Consider the following 23,218-nt stretch of genomic DNA (forward strand, 5'->3'; position numbering starts at 1 on the left):
TCTACCACCTTGACCTATTTTGTAAATGTTTCTGCATCAGTTACTGATGTTTATTTTCATGTAGATCATTTTATTATAGCTGCAAATGGAGACATATAAACAGGTAAAACAAAAAAGGAAATAATCATGTTAGTGTCACAGAATAAATGAAATGGGGCTAAAACAAGTACCATTAACAAAAACAAGGGAATCGGTGAAAGAAAGAAAAAACTCACAGTTGTGCGAATGAAATCAGGGTTGAAACGGACGCCTTCGCCCCAAAGCCTCATCAGCTGCGGAGTGGGAAGCTTTTTAGATACCAAAGCCGTGATGGATTCACTGCTGCCACCTCGTACAACAGCAGTAAAGTCCTCCACCATGCTGCCACGCACTGTGTCCTCTGGTATTCAGACACATTTAGATATTTAGCATCAGTTAATGAGTCAAATCTAAAACAGGGGACACTTTGCAGGATGCACAGCATTTGATAAAATAAAATTCCTCACCTCCCATCTCATTCAGCAGGCCATTGCAGGATCCCTGGCGATACCCCACTGCGACATAAACACCTTGTATGTTGGCCCCGATATTAAAGCCTGCTTGCATGCATGACTTGTAGTCTTCCAAAGAATAATCTAAAAGAACAAAACAGAGAGTTATCATTTTATTTCAAAATGATAGTATCAGCAATGTATCAATATACCAACCTGAACTGGACTGTTACTACCTACTGACACTACTATACTTATATTCAATGTTTACATTCCACACTGTCACTTTGGAAATTGCTCTCCATGATGTTGCTGCTCTTCACTTGTTGCCCTGATCGGCGTTACTCTTATGTTCTATTCCCCAGTGTCCAGTGTGCACTGTCTGATGTGACTGAATGTTATCCAGTGTTCACTGTCCCGAACTGTAGTGCTCCTTGCACTTTGCTGCTCTCGGACACCTTATGTATGGTGGAGTTTTACGTTTCTTTTGTACTGTACCTGTTACAAGGCTACCTGAATTTCCCTACAGGGATAAATAAAGTTTATCTCATCTCATCATCTCATATACCACACTACCTGTCAGTGTCAAGACACAATTGATGTCAGTCACATTACCTGTCTTCTCAAGTTTCTCCTTATTGAGGATGATGGTATGCTCGTAGTCTCCTCCAAGGGCAGCCTCAGTGATGTAGTGGGTGCCGTAGTCTCTGTAGATCTGTCTGTATTCTCCATAAACATAGGCCTGTGGCAAAGAGCGCAGGCGCTGCAGGAACTCTGGGTGAAGCATCAAACCTTCTGACTTCAGCATGTACTGGGCCAACTCCAGTTGTGCTTTGGCCCTCACAAAGCTGTTGGTCTGGGGACAGAATCAGTGGCAGGCAGTAAAGAATACATTAACTCCGCTCATAAGACCGGTGTGGTGTGGTTTTCAATGATTTTTGGAAAACTGTGAACAACATACTTTGTTTTGACTGTGTTTGTGTTAGGGGGTCAGAAGAGAAAACAAAACGAACACTGTCTCACCTTGCCAGAGGCACGGCGAGTCTTCTGAACTGATTTAGTGTATTTTTCATCATTGTAGTTGAAGCCAAATGATACTATGCCCGGAATGGCAAAGCCGAATGAAACACTGGTTTTGGACATATGCTCCTCCATGACGTATTTCATATAGTCAGAGTATGACTCATAAGACTGCAGTGTGAAATCATATGAGCCTTTTGTCTATAACATGGGGAAAGCAGAATATATGTGTTAGTGTGAAATAAGCATGACCATATTAATTAATCAATTTACTTAGAAGTGAAAGAATGAGATGAAAGATGAAGGGCAAATGATTATTCCAGGTTTTTAAATTAATCAACCACAAAACATCAACTCTAACTCAATACTCATGAGGCAAAACTGTAAGTTGTCAGCCATTTCTACCTGTAGAGTATACTGTTGCAAGTTGTAAGGCTTCCTGAATCTGACATTCTGGATGTAGTGTGGCAAACAGCTGCCAGCATAGTATCTGTTATCAAGCACCACTCCTTCCAGGTTACTGTTCAGGATGCTGATTCTGAAAGAAGAGTGATGGCAACACGTTAACTTTGAGGAGACTGCTTTGAGAAGCGCAATGCATTTATTTTTCTGATCGCTCAAAAAATATCTCTGATTCAGATTGTAGACTAATTGGGATGTGACTCACCCTTTGGCAAGGTTTTCGATTCCCCAGTACTCTTCAGCCTCCCCCCTGCAGGGATTAGGAACTTTCTTACAGCCAACTTCATCTGACATGTCCCCGCAGTCATCGTCCCCATTACACTGCAGAGTTCTGTGAATACAACGACCTGAAGGCAAAGACATAAATGCATGGCATGTAGTAATAGTTACGGTAATCTTAAAGGAATAGTTTGGAAGCGTGTGTTAGATCATCAATAGAAAGTCAATGCATATGGCCAAGAAACAGGCCATCCATCTATTATCTATACTGCTTTTCCTATCAAGGGACTAACCCATGAGGCAAAAGGTGGGGTACACCTATAGTAGACTGTCAGCCTATCATATCCTCCTGAGACCCAGCCCACTGACTTGAGGTCCCTTGTAGTGGACAGTTTGTTCACATCCAAATGGTCCTATGGTCCACTACAGTGGACATGCTATAAAATTAAAAATAAAAATAAATTTAAAAAAGTCTAAATTGTAACATGTTTTTTTTTAACCAGAAATAGTTAGGAAATTACAAAAACAAGAAATTGGAAGACACTTATTTTCCTTGGGTCTCAAGAGGATATAGTTGACTCATAGGTTACATCCCAATTCCCTTTAATTGATCGCTCCTTGTTCCTCACTCCTGGAAGTCATTTGGGTCTGCTAATTTGAAGATCATCCCAAAGCACTCACTTCTGCTCTGGAGATCAAGGAGTGAGGAGGCTGCCTAGAGGAGCAAGAACACAAGAAGCCATCCTTTGCTTTCATGGCCTGACACACCTCTTTATTAGAAATGAGATGATGACTGGACCCTGCAGATGAAGGATCAGAGGAAAAGGCATCTCAAGTCTCTTCAGACAGCTTTCCTCAATTACTCTCTCCTTGCATCTTTTCCGTGCATCTTACAGGATAGAACTAAGATGTAACTAAGGGAACTGAGATTCATCCATAGACAACCAGTCACACCCACACCTACAGTCACCAGTCAACAAAACCTGCATGACCAGTGACTTCTGTGACTTTCAGAGGTGTTGATGAGTTGATTTTAGCCATTTCCTTTGTTTACACTTTTCGTACTAAGCTATTCAGCTGATAATTGTAAATTCTTATTTAGTGCATGAGCAGTATCTATTTATATTTCTGAAAATGTGGAACAAATCATTTAAAAAGTACCTGAAAGTATAGCCTACCTGTTTGGGTGCACAGAAATCCCTCACACAAAGGGATATTGTCACAAGTGTAGCGGGCTGGGACAATGCAGTCCTCCTCCTCCCTGCCATGAAAATTGCACGGCTCCCCTCCAAATTGAGATGGCTGTTCTAGCTTAGCATAGCGATACTGGATGGTTGGGGGACACAAACACAGAAACTGTCAGAGAAACACACAGGAAGGCTCTCCACTAAATGAAGGTGGTGGAAGAGCTTGGGAAGTGCTTGGGGGAATAATAACAGCCGAAATCACATTAGTGGGCTGTTTCCACTTTGTCATGCCAATGTTATTAATCCCCCTCCTTGTAAAGTGAACGAGATAGAGCACTGAAGTACATCAGCAGAGACGTTTGCCAGCAGTGGAGCTCTCTACCTCACAGAAGTAATTATCTCTCAGTCCTAGCAATGTAGGACTGTTTTATTTATCCAAATCCAATCTCATTTATGATAACATCTGCATTACAGTTGGTTACAAACTTTCATCCATGGGATATAGAACATATATTTACATTTTTTTTTTTTTTACATTTTATTTCACTTACTTTCCTTTCATTGATTAAGCTGGTTTGTTGGATGCCTCTTAAATAAAACCACGTGAGATAAATTTGATTAAAGGACTAAAACTGCGCATGTCTATACACAGAAAACACTCAACAGTGTCAGGTCGTTGTATTCAAATGACCAGAAACAGCTAGCCCAACTTTATCCAAATCTAACAAAGTCTGACATCCACCTATTATTGATTGAAATATTTTGATACATAAAACACTAATCTGTTGTTTTTGCACTGTGATTTTTGAACAGATTGAACAAACAAGAGGTAACATGCAAAATAATGAATTTTGTGCCAGTTTTTTCTAGTTTTTGCGCTAAGCTAAGTTACTCAGGTGCAGGTTCCACCTTTATGGTGCAAGGATGTGAATGCTCTGTATGAAAGATAATGTTTCTTAAAGCTTTTCCTTTAATGTCAAAAGTTTTTTTTTTTTTGTAAAACTAATTCTTTGCTTCAACACCAATACTCCTCTGCCTGGAGAAAGTAGATTCAGAGTCACATTAAGACTTCAGATTATACCATTAACATGTTCTTGTTGGGGCCCTGCAATGGACTGGTGACCTGTCCAGGGTGTACCCCTGCCTTTCACCCAAAGTGAGCTGGGATAGGCTCCAGCAGATCCCTGGGACCCTGGTTAAGGAATAAGGAGGTATAGGTGATGGATGGATGGATGGATGTTCTTGTTGGTGTCACATGATGGTCTGCAGGCTGAGTCAGGGGAATTATTATTGTTTCTATCATGCTTCACAATCACTGACTCAACCTAGTGGCTGTCAGCTGACTGGGAATGTCCAGTTGTCGACTTGTTAAACCCCAACACAAACTATCAGCTGTGTGCAGTTTCATCCCTTATTAAAATCAGATTGTCAGGCAAACACTAATCTGGTAGATCAACAAATACAGGGCCTCCCAGCCAGGGCCACTCTCATCTGTCTGATATCATCATACTTACTCTTTTTTTCTGACAGGTGTCACAGCGAGACCATGCAGTCCACTCTGATAAAACACAGTCCACTGGATGAACTACCACGTGACCGCCCACTGACCGAGCTTCACGAGCACTGGGCTCTTCATTGCTGGCTGTTGTCACACCAGCTTTGCTGTGATGTACAGTTGAAAATCAAGTCAAAGTAAATGGACAGTTATCACCTTTTTAACCAATGTGGCTACAGATGTTTTTGGGTTCCTCAAAAGACACTGACAGGTCTATGGATAAATATGAATTAGATAAAAGACAGCCACTGTAGTACAGAATTCAATGTGAAATCAGTCTGCTCATTAATAGGCTTTGGTTTGTCCTTAACATTATCATTAGTTAACATCGCTGGAAATTAAACTCAGGGAATAAAAAAAAGGGACAATGCATTAATTCTTTGCGCTCAACAGACAAATAAATCTCCTACCTTATGAGCACCAAACTCAAGGTAACATAGATGAGACAGCAGTGCAAAGTGAGTGCACTCCTTTGTATCATAGCAGAAAGCATGGTTGTGTGTCATGACTGACTGTGAACGAGAAGAAGACACTGCTCTGCTCTCTATGTAAACACACACTGATCAATACTGACCCAGGTATGAACTCACTGTTACCACTAGACTAAGAGGTGGAGCTCAATACACAATATTTCAGGCTTTCTGAGGCCCAAACACCAATTCACATAGTAAGACTTTAGAAAAACTGCAACAACATTGTAAGCACAGATTTTTATACAGTGAATAATTAAACTTTGTAATTCAGTGAATTCCTGTTACTGATGTGTGTGACTAAATCAATTTTCATGTTTGTGTTTTTGTGAACTTTACTCTTTGTTCCCCTTTGATTTGGATTTAACAGGATGACACAATTACATGACTCAGCTGTAGTTTACTTACCCAGCGAACAGCAACACAAGGGACGACTGACAACATCTGGTAACTGCTAGTGAATTTACTACTAAAAAATAAAAAACAAAATAAAAAACACTATAAAAATATGTTATTGCAGTAAGTGAACTGGGATGGGGTTAAGGTTAATAGGTGAATGGTTGTAATGGGCAGCATTATATGTCATTTGCTATGCTGTAGTTCTACTTCACTTCATTTTTACTTGCCAGTTGCAGTTATTAGTTACATTTCAGGTTAATTACAACAGAAAATCATATAATCTTATAAAATACATAAATATGAAAGCAGTTATTCTTAACATTTTTGGCATGTGCCCCCTTATTTAAACAGGATATCAGGTACAGTGATAATTCAAATATATTTTGCTATTTTATAGAAGATTCTGAAGACATTTACTTAAAGGTGCTATTTCCAGGCATGAGGGAGGGTACCTTGTCTCAAGAAAATGCACCAGTTGGCATTTTATCTAAATATTACACATTGAACCTTAAAGACATTATGACATAAAAGGTATTTTTCATTCTGTACTGATAATTTTAAGGGTGCTCAGTAAAAGGGCTGAGTATATTTTCCACCTTTGTGGGATAATATCATCTTAGCATTCTTACTTACAGTAGATGCTCGACCGTGGAGGAACATCTGTTCTGTGGTCTTTAGAGCATTAGAAAGCTCTCACCAGGAAAGTAAAACAGAACAGCAGGAATCACATGATATTTTATTTGTGACTGAACAGTGGCATGGGTACAGTGTATGAGGAAGTCATAGATGTACAAAAGTTCATTTTTCTGTTTTCATGACAATTCATAATTCCATAAATAAAATTTACAAAATATTTTGGACTATTTCTCATTTTTCTTACACAAGCAGGGGTACAGTTTGCTGTTGTCAGTCTAGAAGTTAATAGTGGTATCTCTGTTGTTCATAATATACAAAGTTGTCTTTCTTTTAGAGCATTTTGATTCAGTGGAGCAGACCTACAATATGCCCAAGTAAGTGCTTTGTTACTACAATGATCAGTTTACCGCATACAGTGACCTGACAAAAACAACAGTGACTGGACAACATAAAACAGTAAAATAAAATAATGCTGATAAGGCCTAGAAATGCACTCTACCATCTCTGACTTTGTGATTTTTAAGCCATGTCATATCAGAATGAAGTTTTATTCTGTTCATTTAGTCAAGAAACCAAATAGTGATATGATTCTGAGGGACAAAATGTAAACATTGAGACCTCAGCTGGAAATGTGAAATATTCTTAAAACAGAAGAGATGCAGGAAAAATCTGCCTCCATTTACTATAAAGTCTGTAACATTTTACAAATAACAGGATTTCAGTTTTAATCCCATTCGTTTCTTTCATCTCTCAGGTTCAAAATAAATGAGACAGCTACAGCAGGCGTTATTTTGATAGACCATCTAACACAGTTCATATCTCACCACCCAAACAGAAACAAAGACATTTTTCAGAAAAAAAACAAGAAAAACAAAAAACAAATGCCTGCAAAAGCGAAACTAACATCCAGACGTCAAAAATGGAGGTGCTGGTAGGGCTTTGCTTGAGAAAAACACATGTAATCGGCATTCAAGAGGCAGAGAGCTATCTTATGGCACAGAGGCTCAGGTATCAGGGACTGGGAAGATTCTTATTTACAAAATAGATGTTTGGCAAATTTTCTTTTCAACATTGATGCCTCAAAGTCATTTTGATATCACCAATGACTTTGTGCCATCAACTAAGAATTCACAGCTTAGAAAACAAGAAAAAAATCATATTTCTTTTATTAGTTTCAGACCTACAGCAGAAGGAAGCTGCAGAGAACAGTTTTGCTGACAGCTGCGTATGCTGAATCCACGTTTAGCCTGTTCATGCAAATGGACGAGTCGGTGGAGCAACACTATGAGAACATTTGGCAAATCCATCTGCTGTGCACGATATTTGCTGGTGGCAGTTGACAAACTGAAGGTCAACCACATACAGAAGAAGGCAGCTCCCCTTGACAAAGTTTCCAAAATATAATTTGCATTTTCAGTATCGCCACGGCCTGTTAACACATCCTCACAGATATTAATCCATTACAGGAGGGTACGATCACCTCCTGTGGTAGGTTTCGGTCAAAGGTCACTTCCTGGTTGAAAGGTTATATGATTGGACAATGAAACCAAAGTCTGGTTGTCATGCTGAGGAATACAGTACAGTATGTGGCCTCTGGGAGAAAGCAAATCCTAGGATAGCCAGCGTAATGCAGAACTGCCAAAATATTCTTTAAATGTTGAAAGAACAGAACAGGTCTGTGTAATCCAGCTGTGACAGATGCTGCCATTAATGGTCCCTCAACTCTATCTTCTCTTTCTCATGAGCTTCTGTCCTGGCCTTGAGAGCTTCCACCCCCTGAGAAAGCAAGAGCAGTGATTTTTACCATTCATGAAGACGGATTGGTGTAGTTATAAATCTGACCACCAGATGGCAACATTGTGCCTTACTTGTGTGGATAATGCAGAACACCAGAACACAGTAACTAAAACACTGAACTACACCAAGGCTCTTTTCAAATTGACATCAGACACATGAAACAGACAAATGAAAAAATAAAGCAAATAAAGAAACATGGAGAGGAGCTATAAAGAATGAGAAAGGGAGAGTATAGTTGGACAATTAAAAGATCAGGGGAGAAAAATGCCACAATGGGGAGACAGTTGATAGATACCATGGGCAAATCAGAGAGAAAGGGATCATAAAGTACCCACTCAGTGCCTGTTGTTCTCTAGCTGTCTTCTTGCACACAGGATTGATCCTGCTGAGGATCAGGAGCTCCACTAGGAGACACCGACCTTGCAACAGCAGAGCCCTGGGAGAGAGTGAGAGAGTGAGAGAGTGAGAGGGAGAGAGACAGAGACAGAGCTGTAAAATTTCTTTTGAAGGTGACATATTTATTAAAACCAACTCAATCTGAACCTTTTTTCCTCCCACATTTTTCAGAAAAAACACCCAGACATCTAACAAACGACAACATCCATAATTACATTGAAATAGAATTTTGCCTTATTATAAATGATTTAATCGAGACACTTAAATCATGTTTGACCTTTCATGTTTAATTGACTTGGCATTTTCCTAAAAAAAAGAGTAAATTTCATCTGATTTGGTCACATTAATCACATTCAGTGTAATTACATAAGATGTGTAGTTGAGAGCAGATCATCTATATGACAATAATACATTATAGGACAATGCCAGTCAGTTGTTAAATCAAACCCACAAATCTTATCGACTGGGATGTGGCCCAAGGGGCTGCTGCTCACCGATTGTTCCTCCCTGGCGTTGTTGGAGTTGCCCTCTGGGTCAACAGGGGAATGATCTGTGGGGGGGTCACTGGCCTGGGAAGGTGGGCAGTCTGAGGAGGAGCTCTGCTGAGGGGCTGGAGTGGATGCTGCACAGATGGAAAATTAAAAACAGACAAACAAAAATATAAATAAAATACTGAAAGAAGAAATAGTGTACTAGGATTTCAACCTTGATTTGTGTCATTTTCAAAAAAAATGCGGAACTATTTAATGTTAATGTGTCTTGTGAATATTTTTTAACATCATCTTGACCTTTATGTCATCCCCACTTTTTCATTTCTGTTGTACCTGACATTCTGTATTGTGTGCATGATAACAAAAAAACACAAATCTTTCTGTCTTTCCAAACCCCTGTTGACTTTTTTTGTACAGTAAAAGTGACTAAAAACCTGCTTCCATGCAACTGCTCTTGTAATGCTATACTTAGGCACAGTAGTCCTTTGCAGGTACAACATTTAATAGAAATGGATCCCATAGATGCTTAGATTGTCCTGCTGATAGTCCACTGACCCTCAGAATGACAACCAATAAAAACAAAAACAATAAAAATGTTTTACCTAAGATATTTGCATGTGATGAAGATGTTAGTTTAGTCAGATGTATTTATGAGGACAATAACTATAAAAACTTACGAGATTCAGTGGACGGTGATGTCGATGTACCTGGGCTCAAGGTCATCCTAGAGAGGTCAAGATCACTACAGCTCCCTTCCTCTTCCTGGTTCACAGCAGCTGAAGGTGGCAGGAGCTGACTGCAGGCCAGTGTGTCTGGTACACTCATGAGGCCTGGGGTCCCACACCTGCTCACCGCTGCTGACACAACGCCAGGTCCTACACCTGCTGCTCCGGCTCCTGATGTTGATGAGCCCTCGCCTGCGTCTGAGTCCATGCTGAGGCCCTCCTTCCCCAAGCTCAGCTGCCTCTGCAGCTGGGTGGGGTCAGCCGTGTGCTGGGGGCTAGTGATGGCCGAAGATGGGGCTGATAGGTCACAGGCTTGGGGACACATGGTGGTAATGGGTACCAGGCTTTGAAGCATGGCAGCTGGAATGGCATGGCCCCCCACGCCCACGGTCTGGGCCGGCATGTAGGCCGCCATGGCTGCCCACTGCTGCTGAGTAGCAGGGAAAATGTTGGCCTGGCTCCAGATCACTGGCTGACCACTGGGGAGGACCTGAGCCACCTGGAGGGGCCCCTGCACGGGGAAGGCCAGAGTCTGAGCCTGGGTTGGAAACGGCTGCTGTGCCCACTGGGCTGCCTGCACTGGGCCCATGGTCATATAACCTGGATAACAAAAGAAGAGAAGGAGGGAAAACGATTAAGGGATATTAAAGTCTTCAACCTGTAATTACAGGTTTAGTTCTCAAAATTACTCTACCAGTATTGCTGTGTCACAATACTTGTCTAGCAGGAGCTACAATAAATAAGGCAGAACCGAACAGAAAAAGGTGCATTATAAAGCCCTGCCTGCTTAGATTCAATCAAGACATGTGGTGTTTTTTCATGTCATGAAGGCCTGTGACCCATTTTGTACCGTGCCTCATATATTTAAAAGACCACACCAGTGGTACTGAATAATTTAGTCCATTAGCTACAAATCACATACACTTTGATTTCCTGCTGAACAACTTCCAAAGCATATTACTTTTTACATTGATTATCTGCCTTCCAATGGGGCTCAGGTTTCCACTGATTACACTAAAAACTTACTTCACACCACTGTCAAAACGGGAAACATGAAGAAAAAGCATCCACACCCTGAAGAGTTATTGAGTGCACTTTTAATTTTTGATATCTTCTTCAGGTAATGCTAAACACGCGAGCAGGTCGGTCCATGTACACTGCTGTATAGACCTGTATCAACCCTTAGAAATCCTCTGAAGTGCACGTACCAAACATTTTTGTCTAGTTTATGTTTTATGTTATGTTTATGTAAATGAGCATGAAAAATCTTCCACAGTTGCCAGAAAGCGTCATTGTCCTGAGTTTCATTCTGGACAGGCGTATTGTGAAGAGGAGGCTGAGAGCGTGGCTGAGTTTGCTGCGCTTAACATGGCACTGTTTGGTTCGGTTGCTGTTATGAGGTGATGGTAGTATGTTCTTAAATGAATAAATCATGCCTGTTTGCAAGTTTAACACCATGATGACGATGATGACACTACTGACTTCAAGTATCTGCAAGTTGTGTTGTGGTGAAATGAAAACAATAGAAGAGAAGGAGATCAGCCTTACTAAATGCTTTTGATGATGGCAGATATTTATCTAAAATCTTCCAAATGAAATTCAGTGACATTGGGTGTGAGGGAAAACCAGTGTTCACTGCACTGTAAAGACCACTGGACAGTATCCTTTCTGGCAAAATCACAACGCTGCACATTGTGTGGTCCTAATATGATAAATCCACATCCTGCGCAATCTTGGCAAGGTTTTCATAAACTAAACATCAAAGAAAATACAATCCCCTTTTTCTCTCTTTTCTGTTTTATATTGTGGAAAGGATGCAGCGTTCCAGTCTGGGTAACTACCTGATGGCACAGAGGTGGGGCTGAAGGGGGCGTACATCTCAGCAGGAGTGTGTTGCTGCTGGCGGCTGCTTCTGCTAGGGTCCAGTGTGTTGGCAGGTGATGGGGGCATCTGTGAGGCAAGGCACACATGCACACCCACACACACGCACAGATGTCACAACTATCAAAGTCACCTAAAAGTCACTGTGCTGGACATTTCTCTTTAATCTGCAGCGTTGTCTGATATTCAGGTAGTTTATACTCCGTGAATGTTCAAGCAAGATGACCTGGCAGTATAGATAACTCATAACTGTAATTTCTCCACCGTGTATCAAGTCAACAAGCTTAAAATGGGGGGGTGGGGTGTGGATTGTGTGATAGTACTCACCGAGGGAGGAGTGGACATGTCGCCAAAAAGATCAAAGTGGTTGATATTCTGTGAGTTGAGCCATGGGATGAAAGAGAGAGAGAGAGAGAGAGAGAGAAAGAGAGAGGCCAGTGACACATCACAACAATGAGCTTTGCACAGTCATGAAACCTTGAATTCATCTCCAAATAGGGTTTGGTGGTTGCATGGCTGGGTAGGTGTGGGGAGTGAAATCTATTCACAAAGGCAGCTTGTGCTGTGGATGGCAAGAAACAACTATTCCCTCATTTCATTATCAGAAAATGAATCTAAAATGAATCTTTCATGGTTTGCAATAATTGAGTGGGTAAAAGGCTATTCAGTCCTATAAAACAGGCTCTGATGAGATATTCTTATGTCTGCCAATCACAAGGGGGGAGGTGTGGGGGGGGGAAGGAGTCTCAGCCTCTTTATTATGCTGATTCTACTCTGTGAGAAGATACACACACACACACACACACACACGCACAAACACACACAGAAGTATGTTTATTTCATTAAATTAATGAAAGAAGAAGCTCCCGGAACCACCCGACCAAGACAATGAGGCCACCTCACCCTATAGGCAGATGTGACCCCTGCTCTAGTCCCCTGTGTCCTCCACTCATACTACTTAAAGGAGAGGGGACGTGGCTATGGAAAACACTATGGAATGGCTGAGTTGCATGAAATGTCTTTGGGGCCATGCACAAGCAGACAATGAATCACCATAAAAGCACAGGAACACACAGAAAACACAGGATTTGCATGCTAGAAATAAACGGGCACAAACAGAGCACATTTAAACAAACGAAAGAAAAGGGAGGAATCACAGCAGTCAGCATTGCTGCTAACAGGGTGTTTATGTCCTCCTTGAATAAGTTTGCACGGCACTTTAGAACCATTGGGTTGCACAGAATGAGTCTGAATTTGGAAAAAGGTAAACAGTGTACACAGAGATCTCTCCCTGCAGGCAGTGACACACATCAGAGGAGCTCGAGGCTCTCAAAAAGCTCCAACTGAATGAACAGACAAGCAGTAACACTTAGAGATATGGAAGCGCTGCTACTTATACTGGCATGGGCTGTTTGGGCGAGATAGCGAGGGGGCCGGACAGTTTATCTGTTTGATATGCTGGGCAACAAGCACACAAACAGCAAAGAGTGGAAAAGCACTTTGCTAGGGCTGTTTTCAAATGTTGTGTGGAAAATCTCTCTGGGTGAATGGTGGAGTAGTCTTGATTTGAGAGACATAGTAGCATGGTTACTGCATGGTGATGAAGAACTCATAAAACCTACACGATGAGATGGAATATAATTAGTTTGATGAAAAGGGGGAAAAGCAAAAATGCTTCTGTTTTCTGATCAAACCAATTCACTGTAGAAAAATATATTGCTGTTCAAATAGGTACAGCTTTTATGAGTGTTCGCTGACCTTGATTGTACGTAGCCATGACTACACTGCATGCAGCTCAGTCCGACACCCACCCCACCTACAAACCTCTCCTCCTCATCCAGGAAGATGGAACAGCCAACCCTTTATTTATCTAGTCACAGCAGTGAAATGGGACGAGCCAACAGACTCAGTGTCGGTGTCTCAACCTTCTGGTAACCCCATGCGTCAGATTCTGCACAGGACTAGGTTTTGGCTACAAAGCCTGCCTCTCTAATGTTCTGTGAAATCACTGACATGTCTGACTTTGGTCGACCAATCAATTAGTCTTATCTCCTTAAGCAGGCTTGGCATGACCAATGTCGCTTTGTTTCATTATCATCATAGACAGCCAGACCCCTGTCTGTCTTGTTCATTTCTTAGGGATTGTCTTTTAGAGCCTGTAGGCTCTAATGCTATTAAATAGAGTAGAGAATGATATTACAAATGGACACTGTCAAAAGGGGCTTGAGGCGCTTCCTTCAAGAGGATCTTAAAGAGAGGTTTGCAAGTACAAGAGTAAAGAAACAAATAATATAAAATAAAAACACCTACAGTCATGAAATGGCGTTTTGGGACATCATAGATCCCTTCCTTCTGCTGACTGGTTGGGACCTGCGTTGGATTGGAGGTCGATTCAAATGTAAGTAACAGAGTGACACCTTTTTTATTTTCCTTTTTTCAGGCTGAGTATTTAGAACAAGATTACAAGAAGTGAAACATGTTTCTTGAAACAGAAAAAAGGTTCTACATCATCTTTGGTTTAGTCAATTTTTTTTAGATATAATTATATCTTTAAGAGTAATGGGATTATGCAAATTCTACAGTTGTGCTGTTGAATCAATTCTGCTTAAATCGATATTGATTGCAAACAGTGCTTAAAGATGGTGCATACTGGTTCTATGAGTAGAAGGAAAGTGTGTTGTTATTCTGCAACAGTGTGTTTTAACTAACGGAAGTGCTTCAGCTCTGGCCTTCTTTGTATATTTCTACCACGTCTGTCTAAGATGTGTGCTGCTCTTAACCACGCTGACTGTTTCTCCTGTCGTTTCCCTGACCGGTTAACTTTCAGTTACGTTTTCCCCAAGTCTATTGATCTTGTTTCATTCTGAGATCAAATGGCATGGAAAGTGATTAATCTCTCTCTCTCTCTGCATCTTTCATCTTCAGAGGAACGCAAGATACAGAGGCAAAAAGAGCAGGGGGAGAAGAGGGAGAGAAAGGGAGGGAGGTGGTAGGATTAAACCATATGACATGTCCCTGGAGTCCTAGCTGGTCCTTCAAATGGTCTGAAATCAAAAGGTCAAAGTATTGGATATGTAAAAGGAGCCTGGGATATGGGTGAACAATCGAGACTACACTGCTGACCTTGACTCTGATGCAGCTGTTTTGGACACTTGACACATGTGGTATTATACATTCATAAAGCAGCTGCCTTTTTATTCTGGGCATCTTGAAGTTACAATCCTTAAGGTTTTCATTAAATCTAACCCCTATCTTTAATACTATATATGGTTTTCAATTTTCCAAAATGACCATTAATTGTATTTCCATTCAGTGATTACTTCTCTATATGGCAGATTTCATTGTTCTGGTGAATTGACTTTAAACAAAGGATCCACAGGAACTGATAACTGAATATTAAGCCATCAATGTTTAATATTTTATGTACCTAATATTAGTTGTCCTGTTTATTGTTCACTCTCCTAACCCTGTACCAGAGCTATGTGAAATTACTGCTAATGCAAAGTGAACATCCTACTGCTGCTGCACACTAAAAATATTCCACTGGCGAGAAATGTAGTGGCTTCTATTATTTAAAAAGCCACAGGAGACAGCCACATGAAAATATAAGGCTCAGTTTGATCTGCGACCCAATCCCCAAAAACTATTTGCACTTCCTTTAGAAATGTATTTTAAAGTTGTTAGTAATGTTACTATTGTCATCTATCAAAGGGTATGAAGAGGGAGAAACAAAGGGGGCAATGCTTGTCTTTGTACCTGATAAACGCTCTCCTCTGACTGGGGGCCACGGAGGGGTTCGTGTCCAGCCTCAAACACTATGTACTACAGAACAGAAGTGGGCAAGGCGTAGAGGTGCAGAGAATAATGAGATGAGAAGGCAGGGTGAGAGAAACAGAGAGGTTGGCATATAAAACAAAGATAGGGAGCGAGGGAGTGGTACATGACCAGAATAAATGAAAGCACAGGGGAGTGAGAATGATACCAAGTGGGGAGTGAAATGAAATAAGGAATATAAGGGTGAAAAAAATGGGGCATGGGAAAGAAGAATGGGGAAATGAAAGAAAAAGAGTGAGGTGGGAAAAGGAAAGAGCACAAGTATAATAGGTCAGGCAGTAGTTCAAGGCAAAGTTGAGGTCTTAGCTAGAGGTCTCCATCTCTTTGAGAAGAAACAGACCCGGAGGTCAGAATTTTGAGACCAATGTGTGAAGTTTCACATGTCCTCAAGTTTGTATGTTCTCTGAGGTTGGTATAGATCAATTACATTATGGACCTCAAATTCAAGAAGATGTTCAACATTTTGGGAAATCCTGTTAATCTCTTTCTTGCTTTCTCATAGCAGTGTGAAAAATATTTTAGCTGTGGCTAGCATTCCCCTACAAAACAGCAAATTATCATCTTTGGATTTTGTACATGAATGAAAAAAACTAATTTTAATAAATCAGACTGTTTTGTTACTCATGTTTACAGTCTTCTTGCTGAGCTAAACTTTCCATAACTTGTCTTCAACTTCACATTCAGCGGATGGAGAGTGCTATCGATCTTATCATCTAACTCTGCAAGGAAGTGAATAAGCGTATTTACCCAAAATGTCAAACTGTTCCTTTTACGATTTTTGGCCACAGTCTGGAGTTTTGTCAACCAACATCAACAAAAACCAAAAGCTGCAAATGAAATGACTTTATGCAAAACACACTTCAAAGAGCAAAGAACAGAGGCGATCTGGGAGGTGGTTGGACGTACCACTGAACATAGCATTCAGAGCAAGAGTTAGTGTTGTCTGTATTCAGTGTGAGCAAACACAGTGGAACAAAAATATTTCAGCCACATTAATAGACAGGGCAAAAAGAGGAGGGTAACAACTGGGAGTTGGGGGCATGTCTTTGGAAGAAATCAGAACATTGACACAGATCAACTTAAAAACAACACTGCACTGGCAAATGGGTGTTGAATGGTTGAACAAAACTGTCCACTAGGATGATCTACTGTGTATTACTGGAATGGCAGAATATCATGAATCATTAATTCAAGCAGATCGGTGACCGAAGAAGATATTCAGATTAAGGATTAACTGTTTTCTGTTTACGGCCAAGCTTTAAATGTGACAACAGCACCAGTGAAGCTAAAAAAGCATCAGAGTCTGCAGTGTTTTGTTCCTGCTATGGACATACCTGGTAAACTGGATCATCCACTTCGTCCTCCAGGATGGTCTGTGCGGTTTTGGGACAGAAGGCAGATGACACATTTTGTTTTTGATCAGTGATTTTGAGAATTAGTCTCATTAGAAAATAAATGAAGGACATAAAACATCACAAAATATAAAAAGACTTTTCTGTAACCAAGCATATTCAAAGACTGGCAGTGTGTTGAGTTTTAATGAGTGACATCTCCTGTCACGCATATTTGACTCTAGTGAAAAAAAAAATGACATCCAGACCTGTTGCACTTCCATTAAATTTAGATATTCAACAGAAAGTTAATGGTGCAGATAAATACAGTCTGTAACACACTGTAGAAGAAGCTTTAAAGTGTAAAGATTTCTGTTGGGTGAATGAATTACTGGCTGAGCCATTATGTGTGATCTCACCACAAAACAGTAAATCAAATAGAGAGAGAGAGAGACAAAAAAAAAAAAAACGCTCAGCATCCTACCTGATAGACCGCCTGCTCACACTGTTTGTCCTTCTGAGCCTTCTTCTCCATCTCCTCCCGCTGTTTAATGTCATAGATGAGTGTGAAGAGGTCACGTAGGTCGATGATGAGAGGCTCCGCCTGGACGGGACAGGTGGAAATTTAAAATTAAGGGATGGATTCAGGTAGTAGGTAGAAAATGAAATGTTTAGAAAATGAAACATTAAAATTCCAAACCAAAAAATTTTTAAAAGTCCAAGCTGATGAAGTCTTGACTGTTATCCTCAACAATCGAATGAACATATTTCTGTTATGTGGAATGACCTCCGTGTATGTGCTAAGCGTTTTATATTTGATGTTGTCTTAGTCAGTCGACTCAAACAGAATAGATGCTGTGAAGGCGCAGTATGTAGATGTTTGCCAACTGGCTGTGACCTCATCACTCCACAAAAGGAAACACCAAGTTCAGGAAAACAAGGAGTTTGGAATGATGATAATAATTCAGTCACAAACTCAATTTATGGCTTGTTATTTTGGCAGAAGCACTGTATCTGTTTGTTTTCTTCGTTTTCATCTGGTCTACTAGTGTTCTAGTCTAAACACCTGGTCTGAAAACTCACAAACTAATTAGAAAAGTAAAGCATTAGCGGTAATGAGTAGTTCCATGTTAGCATTAACATTAGTCAGTTTCTAAGATTGGAACACCTACCGTGATGATTAAGACACTAAAAGAACATTAAGCAATTTCCTGCATAACAGTAATTTGGAAACAAATCATGAGGCAGCTATTTCTCCACACAGATCATCACAGATTACCCCTGTAGTAACAGTGTGCCATCATGACACAGTAATCTTGTTTCCCTCCTCTTCCTGCACTGTTTAAGCTACTATTTGTGCATTTCAGATTTTTTACATAGTGCACCTCCTCAGTGAAAGCCAAAGACTTTTGGTAGAACAACAGAGGGTGAGCCTGAAGCCCCAGAGCTTTGTAAATGCATTACTGTGTACTTTAGATGATCACATTCTTATCCATCCATGCAATACTCTCAGGGAGGTGCCTGATTGGTCGATTCTTCAGCATTACAATGACCACAAACATACAGCCAAAGTCATAGAGAACTCTCTTCAGAAAGAAGAAGACCAGGGTCTCCTGTAACAAATGGTATCCAGGTCCTATAGAACCTGATCTCAACTTTGAGTAATCAGTGTACTATTACACTGAAATGCTGTAAACCCACAGAATTGTGGGAAACTCCCCAACATGATGCATATCTGCCAAATAATATGAAAACCTGTGTGTACCTAGGTAATTTTTTCATTTTTTAAAGCAATATCGATCACACAAAAAATACTTTGAGGTAGATTTTTTTTGTTTACTCCAGTATATATTAAGATAACCATTAAAAACAATCTTTTCATTATTTTTGAATGCATCTGTACTTTACTTTCAGTGCCTGAAATTTTTAACCAATACTTCACAGAAGGCTGTGACACCCTAAAGACTGGACTTAACATTTAAAATCAGAACTCAGATATGAAAAAATGACTTTAACACATAAATGGAAATTGCTCAGTTTGATTGTAATTTTAATGGTTATCAGAGATTTGATTTTTTTTTTTTTTTACTTGAGACTTGATTTGAACTTGATGCAACTTGTAAAATGTGAGATTTAGCAGCATCTAGTGGAGAGATTGCAGAATGCAACCTTCTGAGTGCCCCTCAAACCCCAGCCACAATATCCACCCGAGCACAAAGCTTGATTCCCTGGCTAAAGAATGCCAGTTGGCAACACAACATGGCTGCCTCTATGAAAGGAGACCTGCTCCGTGTGTAGATTTAAAAGACTCATTCTAAGAGTAAGAAAATGCCAAAGTGGATAATTACACACTAATGACAACACATTTATTAACGCTATATTCCATTTCTGCTAATAGATCACTGTAAATATTACACACTGAAGCAGAGTGGAAAAACACTCACCGACTGCGCTGTCTTGATGGCCACAAACCTGTGGTGGCCTTCCTTCCCACAAACATAGCCAAAGGCCCGGTGGTCTCTAGTGTCCTTGGCGATGTAGCTGATCTCATGGACAGAGTGGTGATGCAGGAGCACCTGCACAGCACAGATATAAAATGTTGGTGGAGGAAACAGCATGTGGGACAAGTGAAATATAGCAATCTAATGTATGTCTTTTTACCTTTGAAATAAAGGTATATTGATAGTATATTTTACAATGAGCACCTTACACTGTGCTGGCAATAAAAGTCTGCCAAATCTACTTTAAACATCTTTGCATCTTACTGAGCCAAATGCCAACCAACACAGAGTGAGCCTGAAAATCTTTGAGAAAGAGTGTAAAGATTCAAATTTCACAGTACTTTTAGATATTATACTTATAATAAAAGTGGTAATTCAATAGCCTGATGTTTGTTTTGTGTTGCTGTGTCAAATTGGCTGGGAGACATCTTGTAGTGCTTTTTTATATCCAGCTTTAATGTGCTTTGATGATGCTTTTGCTGTGAATTTGCTGAGACTAAATTTAGCGAGCAGACAATGAGATTTTCAAAATCTGCTGCATTATGTATTCCCAACATTGCTGACGGATGGGAAGCTCTGAACTACCAGGCAAAAACAGAAACCAAACAGCTCACAGAATATAACCACACATCCAGATATATGTGCAGAGTAATTCAGCTGTCACTCAGGCACGCCCACCTGCCGCTCCTCCATTAGCAGAGATAAGCTTAGGCACTAGGGAGGAGCCTTTATTTGGATACTAGCCAATATTCAACAGGGAGCTTTGCTAGTTAAAGCTCAGATTAATGTAAAATACAAAACTAATATGACTGGTGTACTCGATGCAGCAGAGAATCATGTCAGCTTTACATAAAGTATTTCTATCTAAATGCTTGCTGACACCGCCTGCGCTAAAGTGATCCCGATTTCCACCATAATAACTCAAGAGGGATATTAAGTGTGGAGTGTTATTTACTGCCAGTAATCAGTAAATAAAATGAGGAACATTAGGGGGGCATGATTTTCACTACAACAAATGAGCTTGTCAAAAGCCGGTGAGCTGGTTGGTGGTGGCGGGAAGCTTAATGTTTTTTTTAAAACATTTTTTTATTAAAGACAAAAGACACACCACTCTCACCACCAGTCATACTGAAAAGAAATTTTATCATATCTGGGTGCTTTTTTTTTTTTTGGGAATAGACGGGTGGTGGTGGAGTAGGGGTCGGCAGCCACGGGACAAACACTGTTGCGTAATTATCAGTTTAGCGCTAACGACAGCTGAGGTGGAGCCGTGGTGTAATTAGCATTAGCAGCAATGATCATTAAGGGGTGGAACTGAGAGCTAATTATCAGTTAGCACTGATGAGCAGAGTGGGCCTATCTAGCCAACACTACGCCCCAGGATGGGGGAGAGCCGAGCCCCCTCGATCATCTTGTAATGGAACAGTAGGCCTCTGAGTCGGCCAGGGGGAAGGAAGCCAGGATGGAGGTGGAACCAGCCCATCTCATAACACCACCATAATATTGCTCACTGTGCTATCATTACCAGGCATTGAGGGCCTGTGTGATTTTAAGTACGTCCTGCAGCATACCCCCGTGTTAAACCAGTTTACTCAGGGTCAACTATCAAATTCAAGATCTGCAATTTAATGCTGTCAAGTTCAATTTTGATGAGCTAAAGGGCAAACTGTCCTACAGAAAGCATGTTAGTACTTCTGATTCACTGATGTTTGATAAGAATCAGGATTTTTGCAAATGTAGAAGCAAACATGGAAATAAAAGACATAGTTTATTTCAGCACAACCTTGTGCCTCATCTTACTTCTGTGCAGGTATTTCAGTTTACAAATATGTCAACTACTCCAGTCAGGCTTACAAGATGGCAGCCGTTGTGAACTGAACCGTGCGACTGTCTGCCCTCTGGATGTCCTATAGTGTTGGTTCACAGTACAGCAGCTGGCGCAGGCCTCACGGTGCCACGGGCCCACTTGCTGACATGCTACTCACCCCTGATCTTTCACAGTAAATCTTGATTCCGCCAAAAGAGACTGTCAAGAAGACTCTCTGCTTGTGCTCCCCTTTGGAACGTGCTGAGGAAGCCACTCCCTGCAGATTAAAGGAAATGACATGAAGAGATGAAAGGATATGAGCTCAGCATGAAAGACCATGAGCCTTCTTCTCTTCAGACTCAGGTGAGTGTGACAGTGGGAGATATAAGGGGCAGGGCGGGGATTGAGGGGGGAGATTCAAGGGGGCAGATCGGAAGGGAGGGTGACATAGTTACATAAGGTGTGATAGGACAAAATGTTCTTTCATGTGCCTTTTCTTCTAGCTTCACTCTCAGAGGAATTCACACACCGCCTTGTGCGGTGAGTCTTATTATTATTTCCCAAGCACCTTTTTTCTCTCCCTTTTCTTGAAGTACTGTCGGTCTACTGCACTTCAACGTGACATACACAATTGCTAGATAACAACACCAAAGTGAGATTTGCTGACAGAATGGATAGCTCTGTCCGACCAGCAACTTCACATAGTGCTGACTAAAGAGCCAACCCAGCCTTTGAAGTACGCGTTCCCATGAAGCTCAGCAGCTCCTTTTTCTTATGTTCTCAACTCTAATAAAGAAAACAATTAACATTTCCACTGTGCTCCATTTGACGCAGCCTGTGTGGCTGTCATGTCTTTCACAGAGCAAAGCCTGCAAGGGAAGAGAGATGAAGGGAAAAGAGGAGAGGAGATAAGGCCTGCCTGCTGTGCTGAAGATGTTTTATGAAACTGCAGGCCCAGTTATGTTGACAAGTGGTCGAACTCTTCTGTACATCAGCTACCCTCCACTTCACCTCTACTTTTAAAGGCTAGCTAATGTGTAATACCATGAACATTATGAGCTGCTACTGTAAGGAGCTGTTAAAAATATTCATCCATCTTCCACACATATAATAAAAGGAGGAGGTGAAGGGATAAAGGGAGTTTAAAGAGGGAAAGGGTTAAGAGAGAAGGACAAAGAGCAGAACAAGCAAGAGGGATAAGGAAGAGATGAAGTAAATGAGAAAGGGGCGGCTGGGCAGCAGAGTCGATGGATGTTGTCAATCAGCCATCGGCTTCTCCATTTGGTGGATTAGTCCTCAAGGCAGCGAGAGGCAGCTCAATAGAGACCCCGTCCCTTTCTACATCCCCTGTCCAGATAATAGCAGGTCTGTATTGACTGCTCCATTGACTGTAACTGGCTGGTGGCTGGTGAGTACTGGAGTCATGTGGAGGGCACTGCTGAAATGTCAGACTGAGGCAGTGAAAAGGTTGTTTTATTGGACCCATCACTAGGAATGATATGGTTGATGAGAAGCTTTGCCTTCTGGCTTTGCTGCTCTTCTCATGGGGTTTCGCACATGTTTCAGCTCCAGCAAAATTTGCGAGAAGATACTTAAAAAACCATGCATATATGTGCTCTTTAGGAGGATTTATCCCATTGCCACCTACTGCAAAGGTGCTTATGTGCTGCCTTTTCCCTTAACAAAGAGAGTGTTGAATGCCACTAAACACAGCTGGCATTTAAGATGATCAAAATAAACTTTTGAGAAGAGGAAGCATGTTATTTCCTACTAATGTGTGACTTACATTCAAAACTGTGAAACATACTCTTTGAGTCTAAACTCTTGCTTGTCTAAATATGCAACTAAACAGGGTCATATTAGAGTGAAATAACAGATTTTATATTTTCCTTATTTACATGTCTTCTACAGGGATCAGCTGCTGAGGTTGCTGAACATGCAACTTTCATGTCAAGTGTACAATTAAAGCACCTTTGAATTATTTTAAAAAAGTCACACAAGGTAGCGATTTTAACTAGTGACTGTCAAACTTAGGGT

At 40.9% G+C, this 23,218-nt stretch overlaps 1 protein-coding gene across 1 annotated transcript in view; it reads right to left on the minus strand.

Annotated features, from left to right (window-relative positions):
- Positions 1-23,218, minus strand: part of c8b (complement component 8, beta polypeptide) — a 55,974-nt gene that overhangs the window by 1,005 nt on the left and 31,751 nt on the right. The window contains exons 5-23 of the mRNA XM_033325644.1: positions 21,360-21,458; positions 19,318-19,449; positions 17,358-17,477; positions 16,877-16,915; positions 15,465-15,530; positions 14,019-14,078; positions 12,036-12,083; positions 11,669-11,777; positions 9,780-10,427; positions 9,106-9,233; positions 5,324-5,412; positions 4,873-5,020; positions 3,350-3,497; positions 2,158-2,299; positions 1,896-2,028; positions 1,494-1,691; positions 1,086-1,326; positions 486-614; positions 216-379 (exon numbers count right to left, since the gene is read on the minus strand). Of these exons, the coding sequence (XP_033181535.1) occupies positions 216-379; positions 486-614; positions 1,086-1,326; positions 1,494-1,691; positions 1,896-2,028; positions 2,158-2,299; positions 3,350-3,497; positions 4,873-5,020; positions 5,324-5,412; positions 9,106-9,233; positions 9,780-10,427; positions 11,669-11,777; positions 12,036-12,083; positions 14,019-14,078; positions 15,465-15,530; positions 16,877-16,915; positions 17,358-17,477; positions 19,318-19,449; positions 21,360-21,458 (2,841 nt within the window). The remainder of the gene's footprint in view (positions 1-215; positions 380-485; positions 615-1,085; positions 1,327-1,493; positions 1,692-1,895; positions 2,029-2,157; positions 2,300-3,349; positions 3,498-4,872; positions 5,021-5,323; positions 5,413-9,105; positions 9,234-9,779; positions 10,428-11,668; positions 11,778-12,035; positions 12,084-14,018; positions 14,079-15,464; positions 15,531-16,876; positions 16,916-17,357; positions 17,478-19,317; positions 19,450-21,359; positions 21,459-23,218) is intronic.

This window comes from Mastacembelus armatus, chromosome 17 (assembly GCF_900324485.2).
Source record: "Mastacembelus armatus chromosome 17, fMasArm1.2, whole genome shotgun sequence".
Taxonomy (NCBI): Eukaryota; Metazoa; Chordata; class Actinopteri; order Synbranchiformes; family Mastacembelidae; genus Mastacembelus; species Mastacembelus armatus.